Source organism: Oryctolagus cuniculus, chromosome 9, assembly GCF_964237555.1.
Source record: "Oryctolagus cuniculus chromosome 9, mOryCun1.1, whole genome shotgun sequence".
Lineage (NCBI taxonomy): Eukaryota > Metazoa > Chordata > Mammalia > Lagomorpha > Leporidae > Oryctolagus > Oryctolagus cuniculus.
In genome coordinates this window covers 68681683-68695787 of record NC_091440.1, presented here as the reverse complement: position 1 = coordinate 68695787, position 14105 = coordinate 68681683, and the positions used below count along the sequence as shown (strand labels likewise).

General features: G+C 42.7%; 1 protein-coding gene across 30 annotated transcripts in view; it reads left to right on the top strand.

Annotated features, from left to right (window-relative positions):
• The window catches only part of CAB39L (calcium binding protein 39 like), a 122121-nt gene that overhangs the window by 56189 nt on the left and 51827 nt on the right, over nucleotides 1-14105 (top strand). For all 30 annotated transcript variants that reach the window (XM_070048875.1, XM_070048870.1, XM_070048885.1 and 27 more), the window contains 2 exons: nucleotides 2415-2557; nucleotides 5136-5300. In XM_070048875.1, the coding sequence (XP_069904976.1) occupies nucleotides 2456-2557; nucleotides 5136-5300 (267 nt within the window). In that variant the 5' untranslated portion in view covers nucleotides 2415-2455. The remainder of the gene's footprint in view (nucleotides 1-2414; nucleotides 2558-5135; nucleotides 5301-14105) is intronic.

Sequence of the window (14105 nt, the reverse complement as noted above, 5' to 3'; positions counted from 1 at the left end):
TTTTCTGTATGTCGTTTCAGCTCTCTGCTGACTTGGATAACCATTCTGTGCTGCGTTTGGGGCATATGAGTATTTAGTATCTCTATAGTGGATGAAATATTTTTGTTAATCAATATAAAATAATAAACATGCCTTTACTAGCTGGGGCTTTCAAATTGCAGGATTGTTTTCTAATGTTTATATTAGGACAAGGTCAGCCATTTCTGGCTTTCTCTGCTCTATGTAGTTAGGTGTTCCCAACTAGAACTAATATTCCTTTTCCCCACTCTCCTCGCCCTGCACAGTGGAAGTGAGGATACAAGAAGCTTTTTTATCAGTGAATGTGGCCAACAGAATATTTGAAGAGTAAACAAAGAAGGGATTCTAAATAATAGTGTAATTTTGTAATTACCATAGAGTAGTAACTGCTATGTTCTTAAATATTGTTTTGGAGCCAGAGCTGTGGCGCAGTAGGTTAAACCCCTGGCCTGCAATGCCGGCTGCTCATATGATTCCCAGCTGCTCCACTTCTGATCTGGCTCCCTGCTAATGTGCCTGGGAAAGCAGCTGAGAATGTCCCAAGTTTTTGCGCCCCTGCACCCATTAGTGAGACCTGGGAGAAGCTTCTGGCTCCTGGCTTCAGATCGGCCAAGCTCCAGCTAAGCTCCGGCCTTTGCAGCCATTTGGGTAGTGAACCAGCGGATGGAAGACCTCTGTTTCTACCTTTCTCTGTAACTCTGCCTTTCAAATAAATCTTCAAAAAATAAATAAATGTTGTTTTATGCCAGTATGTAAATACTAATCCCACTTTTGTTTTGCATATTTTAATCATTTATTATTATTACTCTGTAGTCAAATTATCTAACTTTAAGTATCCTTTTCTCATTTTTTCATAATTCTTACATTTTTTTATTTTTTTATTTATTTTTATTTTTATTTTTTACAGGCAGAGTGGACAGTGAGAGAGAGAGAGACAGAGAGAAAGGTCTTCCTTTGCCGTTGGTTCACCCTCCAATGGCCGCCACGGCCAGTGTGCTGCCGCTGGCGCACTGCGCTGATCCGAAGACAGGAGCCAGGTGCTTCTCCTGGTCTCCCATGGGGTGCAGGGCCCAAGCACTTGGGCCATCCTCCACTGCACTCCTGGGCCATAGCAGAGAGCTGGCCTGGAAGAGGGGCAACTGGGATAGAATCTGGTGCCCCAAAGGGGATTAGAACCTGGGATGCCGGCGCCGCAGGTGGAGGATTAGCCTATTGAGCCACGGCGCCGGCCCATAATTCTTTTTTTTTTTTTTTCTTTTTTCTTTTTTTTTTTTTTGACAGGCAGAGTGGACAGTGAGAGAGAGAGAGAGACAGAGAGAAAGGTCTTCCTTTTGCCGTTGGTTCACCCTCCAATGGCCGCTGCGGCCAGCGTACTGTGGCCGGCGCACCACGCTGATCCGAAGCCAGGAGCCAGGTGCTTCTCCTGGTCTCCCATGCGGGTGCAGGGCCCAAGCACTTGGGCCATCCTCCACTGCACTCCCGGGCCATAGCAGAGAGCTGGCCTGGAAGGGGGCAACCGGGACAGAATCCGGCACCCCGACCGGGACTAGAACCCGGTATGCCGGCGCCGCAAGGCGGAGGATTAGCCTAGTGAGCCGCGGCGCCGGCCAACCGGCCCATAATTCTTACATTTATAATGAAGAAAAACTTAGATTTTGAGTAAAACTTTTAAAATACTTTTCTTAAAATTTTTTTTTACGTTTTAAACTTTTATTTAGTGAGAAAGATGCATAGGAGAGTGAGAGCTTTATTTAAGACATAGAGGTGAATAGGGGTTCATACCAAGCACCAGGAACCAGCCACGTGGATGAGCATCTAGACCAGGAAGCCTGGAGCACATGGCCCGAAGGCCATGCACCCTGGAGGCGCAGGGCCAGCATTGTAGTTTAGCGGGTAAAGCTGCCACCTGCAAAGCCTGCATCCCAAATGGGCACTGATTCATGTCTTGGCTGCTCCACTTCTGATCCAGCTCCCTACTGGTGGCCTGAGGAAAGCAGCAAAAGATAGCCCAAGTTTTTGGGCCCCTTCCACCCACATGGGAGACCTGTAGGAAGCTCTTGGTTCCTGGCTCCAGCCTGACCCAGACCTGGCCATTATGGCCTTCTCAGGGGTAAACCAGTACACAGAAAAATCTCTCTCCCTCCCTCTCTCTCTCTCTCTCTCTCTCTGTCCCTCTCCCTCTCTCTCTAACTCTGACTTTCAAATAAGTAAATAAATCTTTAAAAAATATTTTTTCTGTGTATTAAATTTGGCATAAAACTTGAAGCTCATTTTAGTTTGATCATTCTGTTTTAAATTATTGGATTGATGTTACTGAAAATTTATGAGACATAGTGCTATGATAATTTAAGTACATTAACAGTTAAAGTTATGATTTTTATTGGCTTGTTTTTTAGCATTCCATATTGGAAGAAGAGATTTTTATACCTGAAAAAAGATGCCTTTGTTTAGCAAATCACATAAGAATCCAGCAGAAATTGTGAAAATTCTGAAAGACAACATGGCCATTTTGGAAAAGCAAGACAAAAAGACAGACAAGGTATGAGCTAAAATAATATCATTATTGTTATATTACGAGGCCCAAGAACAATATAAAAGCTTAATGAAGAATCCCAAATATAATACATGATGTATATATATATGGTTACCCAACATACATGTAATTCATTTTTTAAGTTTTATGGGGCTGACTGTTGTTTAGTCTGTTGTCTGGAACTCTTGGTTCACTCTTGCGAACCCTGAATCCCTGAAGACTGTAGATCTTAAAGATCTAAGAAGTTATATTAGTATAACATGTTATACGAATAAGAAAGGTAAAATGTTTTGTTTAAGGATTGACTGATAGGTACAGTGTTTGACTGGCAGGTACCAAAATCCTATATCAGAGTGCCTGGGTTCAATCCTGACTCCAGCTTCTGGTTCCAGCTTTTTCTAATATAGACCCTGGGAAGCAGCAGTGATGGCTCAAGTAGTTGGGTTCCTGCCACCAGACGGGAAATCTGATCAGGCTGCTGGCTAAATCCTCTACCCTCCAGGCCCTAATGTCCAGGAATCCACTCTCTGCCTATATGTATAGATTTCTCTACTGTTCTTTTAAAATATTTGTTTATATATTTATTAGTGTGAGAGGCAGGGAGACAGAAACAGAAGGCAAACTCCCAGCTACTGGTATACTCCCGAAATGCCTGCAAGAACCCGGTCTGGGCTAGTGCCCCAGCCAGGAGCCAGAAGGCAATCCATGTCTCCCACAAGGGTAACAGGTACCAGCTTACTTGAGCCATCACCTGCCGCCTCTCCGAGTCTGCATTAGCAGGACCCTAGACCCAGGTATTGATCAAAGGTGTTCTGATGAGGGATGTGGATGTGGATGTTTTAACTGCTAGGCTAAATGCCCACCCTGTATTTTTTAAAATATAATGAATTCGTGTTATAGATAGTAAAAAGATAATAATTATGAATGAGGAATGAATGAATTGACAAAGAAAGCTTGAGTTCTAATAGCTTACAATTTTATACCTTGTTCACTAAAAGATCAAGAGAATAGGGATTTGTTGAAAAGCCTCAGCACAGGGAAGAGATGTACAATTTGGGACATGCTCAAGCTGACTTGCCCCAAATGGTAGAGTTAGAAACATACCAGGGGACTCCAATTTAATCCCATCAAGGTGGCATGTACCAATGCCATCTCACCAGTCCAGGTGATCAATTTCTGTTCACAATTGATCATAATGAAAGGACTAAGAGTCAAAGGAAGCACATAAACGAGTCTAGTACCTGCTAATACTAATTGATAGAATAAATAAAGGGGAGAGTGATCCAACATGGGAAGCGAGATACTCAGCAGACTCATAGAATGGTGGATGTCCTAAACAGCACCCTGGCCTCAGAATCAGCCCTAGAGGCATTCCAATCTGGCTGAAAAGCCCATGAGAGTATTTCAGGCATGGAAAGCCAAGACACTCTGGCAAAAAAAAAAAAAAAAAAAAAAAAAAAAAAAAAAAAAAAAAAAAAACCACCCTAAATGAAAGATCTCTGTGAGTGAGATCCCAGTGGAAAGAACAGGTCTTCAAAGAAGGAGGTACCTTTCTCTGAAGGGAGGAGAGAACCTCCACTTTGAATATGACCTTGTCTAAACAAGATAAGAGTTGGTGAACTCAAAAGGCTTCCATAGCCTTGGAAACTCATGACTGGTGCATAGGGAGATTACTGATGCCATAAACAGGAGTGTCAATTTGTAAAGTCAACAACAGGAGTCACTGTGCACTTACTCCTCATGTAGGATCTCTGTCCTTAATGTGCTGTACATTGAGACTTAATGCTATAATGAGTACTCAAACAGTATATTTCACTTTGTGTTTCTATGGGGGTGCAAACTGTTGAAATCTTTACTTAATGTATACTAACCTGATCTTCTGTAAAAAAAAAAAGAAGAAATTATCAATTCCCAACTTGACTCTCACTGGGATTAATCTTGACAATAGGTCTGATCTGATTTCATCATCATTTAAAAAATCATCTATTATTTTTCACTTTATGTTTGTGTGGGAGCAAACTGTTGAAATCTTTACTTAATGTATGCTAAACTCATCTTCTGTAGATAAAGAGAATCGAAAATGAATCCTCATGTGCATGGAAGGGGAGAGGGAGTGGGAAAGGGGAGGGATGCGGGTGGGAGAGACGATATGGGGGGAAGCCATTGTAATCCATAAGCTGTACTTTGGAAATTTATATTCATTAAATAAAAGTTAAAAAAAAAAAAAAGAAAAGCCTCAGCACAATGTATTAAATTAAGAATAGTAGCTTCTAATCACTCTTCAAAATGAAATCATTCTAATTTCCAAGAGTAAAATTTATATTTAATTACCAACAAAATTAGATTATGATTGTGGTTTAAAGGAAGATTATTTCAGTTGTGTTCACTAAGTAAAAATGCTAGATACCTATAAATTTTTGGAAAATTTCCAAAGTAAAAATATGCAGACTAAGTGGTTGTTTGCTTTTTTGTAACTATATAATGATCTTTGGTTATAAATAAATAGTGTCCAAGAAGTGATTTTTATTTTTTTGTCTCTTTTTGACCTGAAAATTGTCCTTCTTGTTATCTGTTGACATACAAGGCTTCAGAAGAAGTGTCGAAGTCACTGCAAGCCATGAAAGAAATTCTGTGTGGTACAAATGACAAGGAACCCCCAACAGAAGCAGTGGCTCAGCTCGCACAGGAGCTGTACAACAGTGGGCTGCTGGTGACCCTGATAGCTGACCTGCAGCTGATCGACTTTGAGGTAAACTGTAGTAGGATGACAGGTGTGCTTTTCAGATCTGGTATATATGACTGTCAGTATTTGACTTTAACTTTTTGTGTGTTATAAATTTATTTTTGTTTTATTTTATTTGAAAGGCAGAGAAAGGACAGACACAGAGAGCTCTTCCATCCACTAGTTAACTCCTCAAATGCTCGCAACATTTGGGCTGGGCCAGGCTGAAGTCAGGACCCTAGAGAGTGGCAGGGACCCAAGTAATTGAGCCATCACTCGCTCGCTCCCAGGATGCACACCAGCAGGGCAACTGGACCAGAAGCAGAGGGATCCGAATCCGAACCCAGCACTCTGATATGGATGCCAGTTCATGTCCTGACTGCTTCACTTTCCATCCAGCTCCCTGCTAATGGCCCCAGAAAAGCACTGGAAGATGACCCAAGTGCTTGGGCTACTAATATCCACATGGGAGACCTGGATAAAGGACATGGTTCCTGGCTGTTGCAGCCATTTGGGGAATGAACCAGCAGATGGAAGATTTCTCTCTCCCTCCCTCTCTCTCTCTCCTCCCTGTCTCTTTGTAACTCTGATTTTCAAATAAGAAAATAATTTTTTTAAAAAAAGTTTTTCTGAAATTAAATTCACTTTAGTTTCTTTTTAGGAAACCAAAAATGTATACCAAAGTTTTATGCAGCTCAGTAACAAGGTTAATGGCTAATGATGATAATAATAGATAACATTTGTTGAGTGCTTACTGCATGCTAGATATCACCATTTAACTCATTTGACTCTTCAAACTACCTTTGTAGTTAATATTGCATTTTTCTTTGCCCCTTTTATAGATGAATTGCCTAGGGTTCAAATATATTAAGTAATTTGTTCTGTTATTAGCATAAGCTAGGATTGAAACTCAGTCTATCAAGACAGTTCTTCTAATTAAAACAGTTTTCTAGTGATTTAGGAATTTTGCTAAATGCCAGTAATGTAGGATGTTAATCTCATTTTGAAAGAAATGGTAGTTCACCTAAATAATAAACTAACTAAATAAAAACAGAAATAAAGTGTGAGTATGTGCAGGCATTTTATTATTCGTTGCACAAGGATACCTCAACCGTTTGTGAAAAATAGAAAAAGATTTCTTTTGGGCCTGCATCCCATATGGGCACTGGTTCAAGTCCAAGCAGCTCCATTTTCAGTCCATAAATAGAAGCTGGATTGCTTTTGTTCTAACCCTTGAGTTTATTTTTATTAAAGTTTTGATTTAGTTGGTCAGTGACTACATATGCATTAGCACCTGGGAAAGCAGCAAAAGATGGCCCAAGTGTTTGGGCTTCTGCCACCCATGTGGAAAACCTGGAAGAACCTCCTGGTTCCTGGCTGCTGCCTAGCCCAGCTGTGGTCATTGTGGCCGTTTGGGGAATGACTTGGCAGATGGAAGATTCTCATTCTCTCTCTCTCTCTCTCTCTCTCTCTCTCTCCCTTTTGAATGAATAAAGAAATTGTTTTTTAAAAGATATTTCTTTCAATACTTTTAAGTAATAATTTTGAAAATTGGGGGGGGGGGGCTGGCACTGTGGTGCAGTAGGTTAGTCCTTCGCCTGCAGTGCTGGCATCCCATATGGGCACCGGTTCTAGTCCCAGCTGCTCCTCTTCCAATCCAGCTTTCTGCTGTGGCCTGGAAAAGCAGTAGAAGATGGCCCAAGTCCTTATGCCCCTGCACCAACTTGGGAGACCAGGAATAAGCTTCTGGCTCCTGGCTTCGGATCGGCGCAGCTCCCGCCATTGTGGCCATTTGGGGAGTGAACCAATGGACAGGAAGACTTTTCTCTCTGTCTCTTTCTGTCTGTCTGTAATTCTACCTGTCAAATAAATAAATAAAATCTTTAAGAAAAAAATTTTTAAATCCAGGTTTATTTTTATAATATACATTTTCTGTGAACTTTTGTTTTGAACATCCTGCATATCTAACTTAAAATACTACTGATTTTTCAGTGAAAAATGTAAATGGAAGGTCAGTTTGGACATTGGCTGTTGAAATGATAAAGTCCTAATTTTGCTTTATTTGCAACCTAGTTTCTGCCCTGATGCTTCTGGTAGTATCGAGTAAGTGCTTAGGTCCCTAATAAGACTGAGAGCTGAGAACAGAGATTCCTGAAGGGAACTGCCTTTAGCTGTGTTCACTGAGCAGGTGGAGGAAGACTAATGACTGTGATTAGGATGAGATTCAGATTCCGTCAGGGCTCCAGGGAGTCTGTGGAAATACTAGCCCACAGTCCTCTGGGCAGCTTAAATGGGGGAGATTTTTGTCTGATTGGATGGAGGAGGAAGAATGCAGAGCCAAACTGCTCAGGAGACACAAGATGCGGGGAGGAGCCCGAAGCACCCAGGCGCCAGCTCATCCTTCCTTACCCGGACACCTGTCTGTCTCTGGTTTTTCTCCCTCTCTGCCTTTGACATTCACTAGCCTGGAACCTCTTTTCTTTCTCCTCTCGCATGGCTTGCTCACTCTTCCTCCTCTTACATCTCACTTCTTTTTTTAAACTGCCTATATGTGAAATTAAATTGTACTTTTTTTTGTGTTCATGTATAAAATTAGATATTGGGAACCTCTGTAGCAGCTGTGTCATGGAGAAAAACCCTGAATTAGAATTGCTTTCAAGGGCCCAGCACTGTAGCCCACCAGGTTAAGCCCTGGCTTGCAGTAACTGGCATCCCATATGGGCACTGGTTTGAGCCCCAGATGCATCACTTTTTTTTTTTTAAGATTTTTATTTATTTATTTGACAGGTAGATTTACAGACAGTGAGAGAGAGAAAGAGAGAGAAAGGTCTTCCTTCCATTGGTTCACCCCCAAATGACCACAATGGCTGGAACTACGCCGATCCGAAGCCAGGAGCCGGGTGCTTCCTCCCAGTCTCCCATGCGGGTGCAGGGGCCCAAGCACCCGGGCCACTCTCTGCTGCCTTCCCAGGCCACAGCAGAGAGCTGGACTGGAAGAGGAGCACCCGGGACTAGGACCTGGCACCCATATGGGATGCTGGCGCCGCAGGCAGAAGATTAACCTAGTGTGCCACGGCTCTGGCCCCAGATGCTTCACTTCCAATGCAGCTCCTTGCTAGGAAAGCAGTGGAGGAGAACCCAAGTCCTTGGGCCTCTGTACCCATGCGGGAGACACAGAAGAAGCTCCTGACTCCTGGCTCCTGGCTCCTGGCTTCTGGCTCCTGGCTTTGGCTTGTCCCAGCCCTAACTGTTGCAGCCATTTCGGGGAGTGAACCAGTGGAGGGAAGACCTTTCTCTCTCTCTCTGTCTCTACCTCTCTCTGTAACTCTGCCTTTCAAATTAATAAAATAAATCTTTAAAAAGGAAAAAGAATTGCTTTCAAGTTTGTCCCAGCTCTGCCATCAGTCAGTTTCTTAACCTCTTTTTATAAAATAGGAAGAATATGAGTTTATGGCATTGTCTTAAGTATTAAACTAAATACAAGTGTGTATGTGTATATGTTTTGTAAGAACACTAAATACAAATGCAAGCTATATATGAATTTCAGATAGTAGTATTTTCATTTCCTCTCTCAAACTAAAGAACTGAAGGGAAATGGAAGCTGGATTGCTTTTGTTCTAACCCTTGAATATATTTTTATTAAAGTTTTAGATTTAGTTGGCAGTGACCTCATATAGGCAAAAGATTCCCTACCTCTACAATTACTGTTATATTTCTAGGAATTTACTGCTGTTTTACATGTTTCCCTGAGAACAAGAAGCCTTGGACTATAGTCATAATTAATTCTTATGTTCACTTCTGTTAATTTTTGAGATTAGGCCAATTTGCAGTTGGGTTCTGGAAGGATGGTCAGGATGATTATGTTTGGAGATGGCACACTGTCAGGTGCAGTGACCTGGAGAAACCTTAGTAGCTGCAGAATAGCACAAGTTCAAAGAGCTGTCTGGTGGCCGGCGTTGTGGCGTAGCAGGTAAAGCCGAAGCCTGCAGTGCCAGCATCCCACATGGGTGCTGGTTTGAGTCTCAGCTTTTCCAGTTCCGATTCAACTCTGCCATGCCTGGGAAAGCAGTAGAAGGTGGTCCAAGTCCTTGGGCCCCTGCACCCACGTGGGAGACCTGGAAGAAGCTCCTGGCTTTGGATGGCCCAGCTCTGGCCATTGCAGCTGTTTGGGGAGTGAACCAGTGATGGAAGACCTATCTCTCTCTGCCTCTGCCTCTCTGTAACTCTGTCTTTCAAATAAATAAATAAATAAAGGTAGAGACGTAGAGTTACAGATAGTGAGAGGGAGAGACGGAGAGAAAGCTCTTTCGTCTGCTGGTTCACTCCCCAAATGGCTACAATGCTGGAGCTGCGCCAATCCAAAGCCAGGAGCCAGGAGCTGGATGGGAAAAAGAGCAGCCCGGACTAGAACCCATATGGAATTCTTGCGCTACAGGCAGAGGATTAACCTACTGCGCCACAGCACTGGCCCCTCAAATAAATAAATAAATAAATCTTTAAAAAAATAAATAAATAAAATAAAAACAACTCTCTGAAAATGGGAGATAGGAAGAAGTAACCCCAGAAAACGTTGCTTGTCTGTTTTTTAACATTGGCTCAGATACCAAAAGTGGTATAGTAAGAAATTTATTACAATTTCTCTTCTTTTACATGGATTACTGAAAATAAAATAGTAATTTAGGAAAGTTTATTTAAAAGTTATTTCCAGATTAAGACATTTGATTGCTTAAAAATTAACTTGTATATTGTCAACTAAGTAAGCTTTTACTCTCTGGAATCCTTAAAGCAAAGAACTACCCTTCCAAATATTTATATTTCCATATAACTGAAAATTAAGTCTTCAAATGCAGAGTTAGCTTAACAAAATGTACTATATACTTCCTCCCCTCCAGAATACTGCACTAGACAAAATAAATGTTCACTGATGACTCAAACCTATCATTATGAAGATCTATCATTGTGCTAATAAAATAACAGTCAGTTCGTATCTTTGTTTATTCAATTGAGGGAACACAGGCCTAGGATATAATTAGAGATGAATGTGATACTCAGCTGATATAGCCCTCTCCCTAGCTGATGGCCGATAAATATTTCCTGGTTGAATGAAATGAGTGACAGTTAAATTTAGGTCTATTCATTTTTAAGCATTCCACCAACTCCATGTGGCATTTTCAGAAAGGAAGCAGCGTTACTAGCATCTTTAGCCTTCTTGCAGAAGTGGCTCTGTATCACTGAACTAGAGGCATGGATGATCAGCCCATAGGCAGCAGTTTCTCAGGCCCAAATAGTGACAGCTTGACATAATTCTTCCTAATTTAGCAACTTTTTCTAGCTACTCAAAACCCTCACTCCCACATCTCTTGGCTCATAGGTAACACTGGGACAGCCCGTTTCCTATTAAGAGTACCTTGAGTACCAGGATTGTGTCAGCTACACCTAGCAGCATGCTGGTTGGTTGGTCAGTTGGCTGGATGATTGATTGAATGAATCTAGTAATGAGAATGAGAGGTCAAAGCAAAGGTGAAAGAATTGAGTCAAAAGGAGTCCTGAGACATACCAGTAAACCATTTTTCTTGAGGAATTAGTAGGTTGTTTAGAAGACATCCATAGTACTTGGAGTAGTGGTCCTGGTATTTCTACAAGTGAATCGTCTCATGGTGCTTCACTGATGAGTACAACGGTCATGTGACTGGTATGTTTTATAACAAGAAGGAAAAGTTGTTCTTTTAGAGGTGGACTGTCGCTTCACCAGATAGCCTAGGAGGATGGAACATTGCTTACAGAGAAAAACTGAACTTTTGTGTAGAAGACACCTCGGGGGGGTTTTCTGTTGTTGTGAAAGGTTGGAGTTTCTAAGCAATATCTGGAAGAAAAAGACAGCCAGAAAAAGAGATTAAATTCCTTTTGCGGAGTCAAGCAACAAACATTTGGCAAATGCCTTCAATGGCTAACGTTGACAGTAATAGGAAATAGAGGAGAGATAGGAGAAAGGTTTGGAGCAAGCAGAAGAGAAGACTCCAGAATCACGAGAAAAGGAAGGAGCTTGAGAAGAAAGATGGTCAGGAAACAGAGCAGCCTCTGATGATAGAAGTCAGTGTGAAGTTGCTTCTGCCTCGTGTGCTGTAATTACCGGTTGTTACCATTGAACCAATGATAAAAGAGCTACCGATGTGCTGATGGTGTATGTTGAGTGAAGGCGAAGGGAGGGATGGTTTTCTACACTTGGGATAAACAGGGGTTGAGAAAATGAGCAGCTGTAGAAGGCAGGAAGTGAATAGGGGTTGAAGGAGTGAGGAGCAGGGATTTGAACCCTGAACCAACAGCAGTGATGGGCACTGAAGGCAATGATTTCGACAGGGCAGCTGGGACTAACTCTGGGATCTGTGTGCCAAGCCCATTTCTCCTTCAGGAATCCAGACAACTGTGGCCCATTGAGGTAGGGACAGTAAGGGAAGATCCTACTATCATAGGAATAATGGCTAGTTAGGAGTCAGACCTCTGAGTTAAAAAAAAACAAAAACAAAAACAAACTCAATACTTAGCCATACATTTTTATCTAATCCTTTAAGCCTTAAAATTGCTAACAGAAAAAAACCATGTCAGCATTATTATTATGCGGTTTAAAAAAAAAAAAAGGCTTGTGGCTGAGATTGTAAGACTTCTGATTTTGTGGGCTCAGGATCAAACTCAGAGCTGTGTTTTTTGAGGTTTGGCCCCTCTTCAGGACACAACTTTAGAATCTTTGATGTTTTGAAACACAACGTGATAAGAAATCAAAGGATGAAAACTGTGTTACATCTAAAAGTGGAAGCATTCATCTTAAAGGCAGGTGTGCCTTGCAGAACTGGGATGGATACAGTCAACTGCCTGGGCTAAGAAAAAAGCAGCTCAAAGACAAAACTTTCTGCTGTGGTTCCTTAATCTCTGAGGGTTAGTTTCTTGCTATTAAAAAAAATCAGCAAAACAGACACTCCAGGATCAGCTTGAGTCTCAATTAGCCATTTTATAGTTCTAAGTTTTAAAAATTTTTATCTTCTGAAAATCTTTTTCTGTTGCCTAGAGCTGATTTGAGTAGTCCTTTACTTTTGGCCTTATTACTATAAAAATGAGGAAAATCATAAAGCCTTAGGATATAATCTTTGTACTTCCCACATTTAGCAATTTGAAATGTTAATTTGTGTGTACGACATTGATTCAGTTTGGTCATTTATCTATTTCATGCCTGTCAGCAGATGGATTAAAGAATTTACAGTCTCAGATGGGGAAATACTATATCACAGTAAATGGGGTTACTGTTACCCTATTGCCCTCTTAAAATTAATGATGATAAGCTTTAGAAGCCTTCCTGGGCCGGTGCCGCGGCTCACTAGGCTAATCCTCCGCCTTGCGGCGCCGGCACACCGGGTTCTAGTCCCGGTCGGGGCACCGGATTCTGTCCCGGTTGCCCCTCTTCCAGGCCAGCTCTCTGCTGTGGCCAGGGAGTGCAGTGGAGGATGGCCCAGGTGCTTGGGCCCTGCACCCCATGGGAGACCAGGATAAGTGCCTGGCTCCTGCCAACGGATCAGTGCGGCTGTGGTGGCCATTGGAGGGTGAACCAACGGCAAAGGAAGACCTTTCTTTTTTTTTTTTTTTTTAATTTTTTTTTTTTTTTGACAGGCAGAGTGGACAGTGAGAGAGAGAGACAGAGAGAAAGGTCTTCCTTTGCCGTTGGTTCACCCTCCGCTGGCCACGGCGGCCAGCGCACCGCGCTGATCCAAAGGCAGGAGCCAGGTGCTTCTCCTGGTCTCCCATGGGGTGCAGGGCCCAAGCACTTGGGCCATCCTCCACTGCACTCCCTGGCCACACCAGAGAGCTGGCCTGGAAGAGGAGCAACCGGGACAGAATCCGGCGCCCCGACCGGGACTAGAACCCGGTGTGCCAGCGCCGCAAGGCGGAGGATTAGCCTAGTGAGCCCCGGCACAGGCCAGGAAGACCTTTCTGTCTCTCTCTCTCACTGTCCACTCTGCCTGTCAAAAAAAAAAAAAAAAAAAAAGCCTTCCTTCCAATAGAGGTACCTAATTTATGGATACTTAAAAATACGATTTGGCCTCAGGCTCTTTTGTTTGTTTTCAGATTAATTTTTTTTTTTTTTTTTTCATTTTAAAAATAGTGACAGATTGGAAGGGAGAAACAGAGAGAGCTTCCAAATGCTGGTTTACTCCCCCAAATGGCTGCAACAACCAGGGATGGCCCAATAGGAAGCCAGGCGCCTAGAATTCCACCTGGGTCTCATATGTGGGTAGCAGCAGCTCAGGTACTTAGGCCATCTTTCACTGCTTTCCCAGGCACATTAGCAGGGAGCTGGATTGGAAGTAGAGCAGCTAGGACCCTAACTGGTGCCCACGGTGGGTGCTGACGTTGCAGGTGGCATCTTAACCTATTGTACAACACCAGGCCCGAGAAGCATGTTGTAATAAAATTCAGACAAAGACTATTTTAATTTGACCTTGCCATACTTTTTAAGGAATATAATTTGTTCTAAGGATAAAGACTATGCAATTGGGACTGGTGCTGTTGTATAGTGGTCCAAGCCTCCACCTGTGATGCTGGCATCCCATAAGGGCACCAGATTGAGTCCCGGGTGCTCCACTTCTGATCCGCCTCTCTGCTATGGACTGGGAAAGCAGTGGAAGATGTCCCAAGTGCTTGGGCCCCTGTACCCACATGGAAGTCCTGGAAGAAGTTCCTGGCTCCTGGCTTTGGATCAGCCCAGCTTCGGCCGTTATGGCCATGGCTATTTGGAGAGTGAACCAGAGGATGGAAGACCTCTCTCTCTCTCCCTCTCTCTGTCTG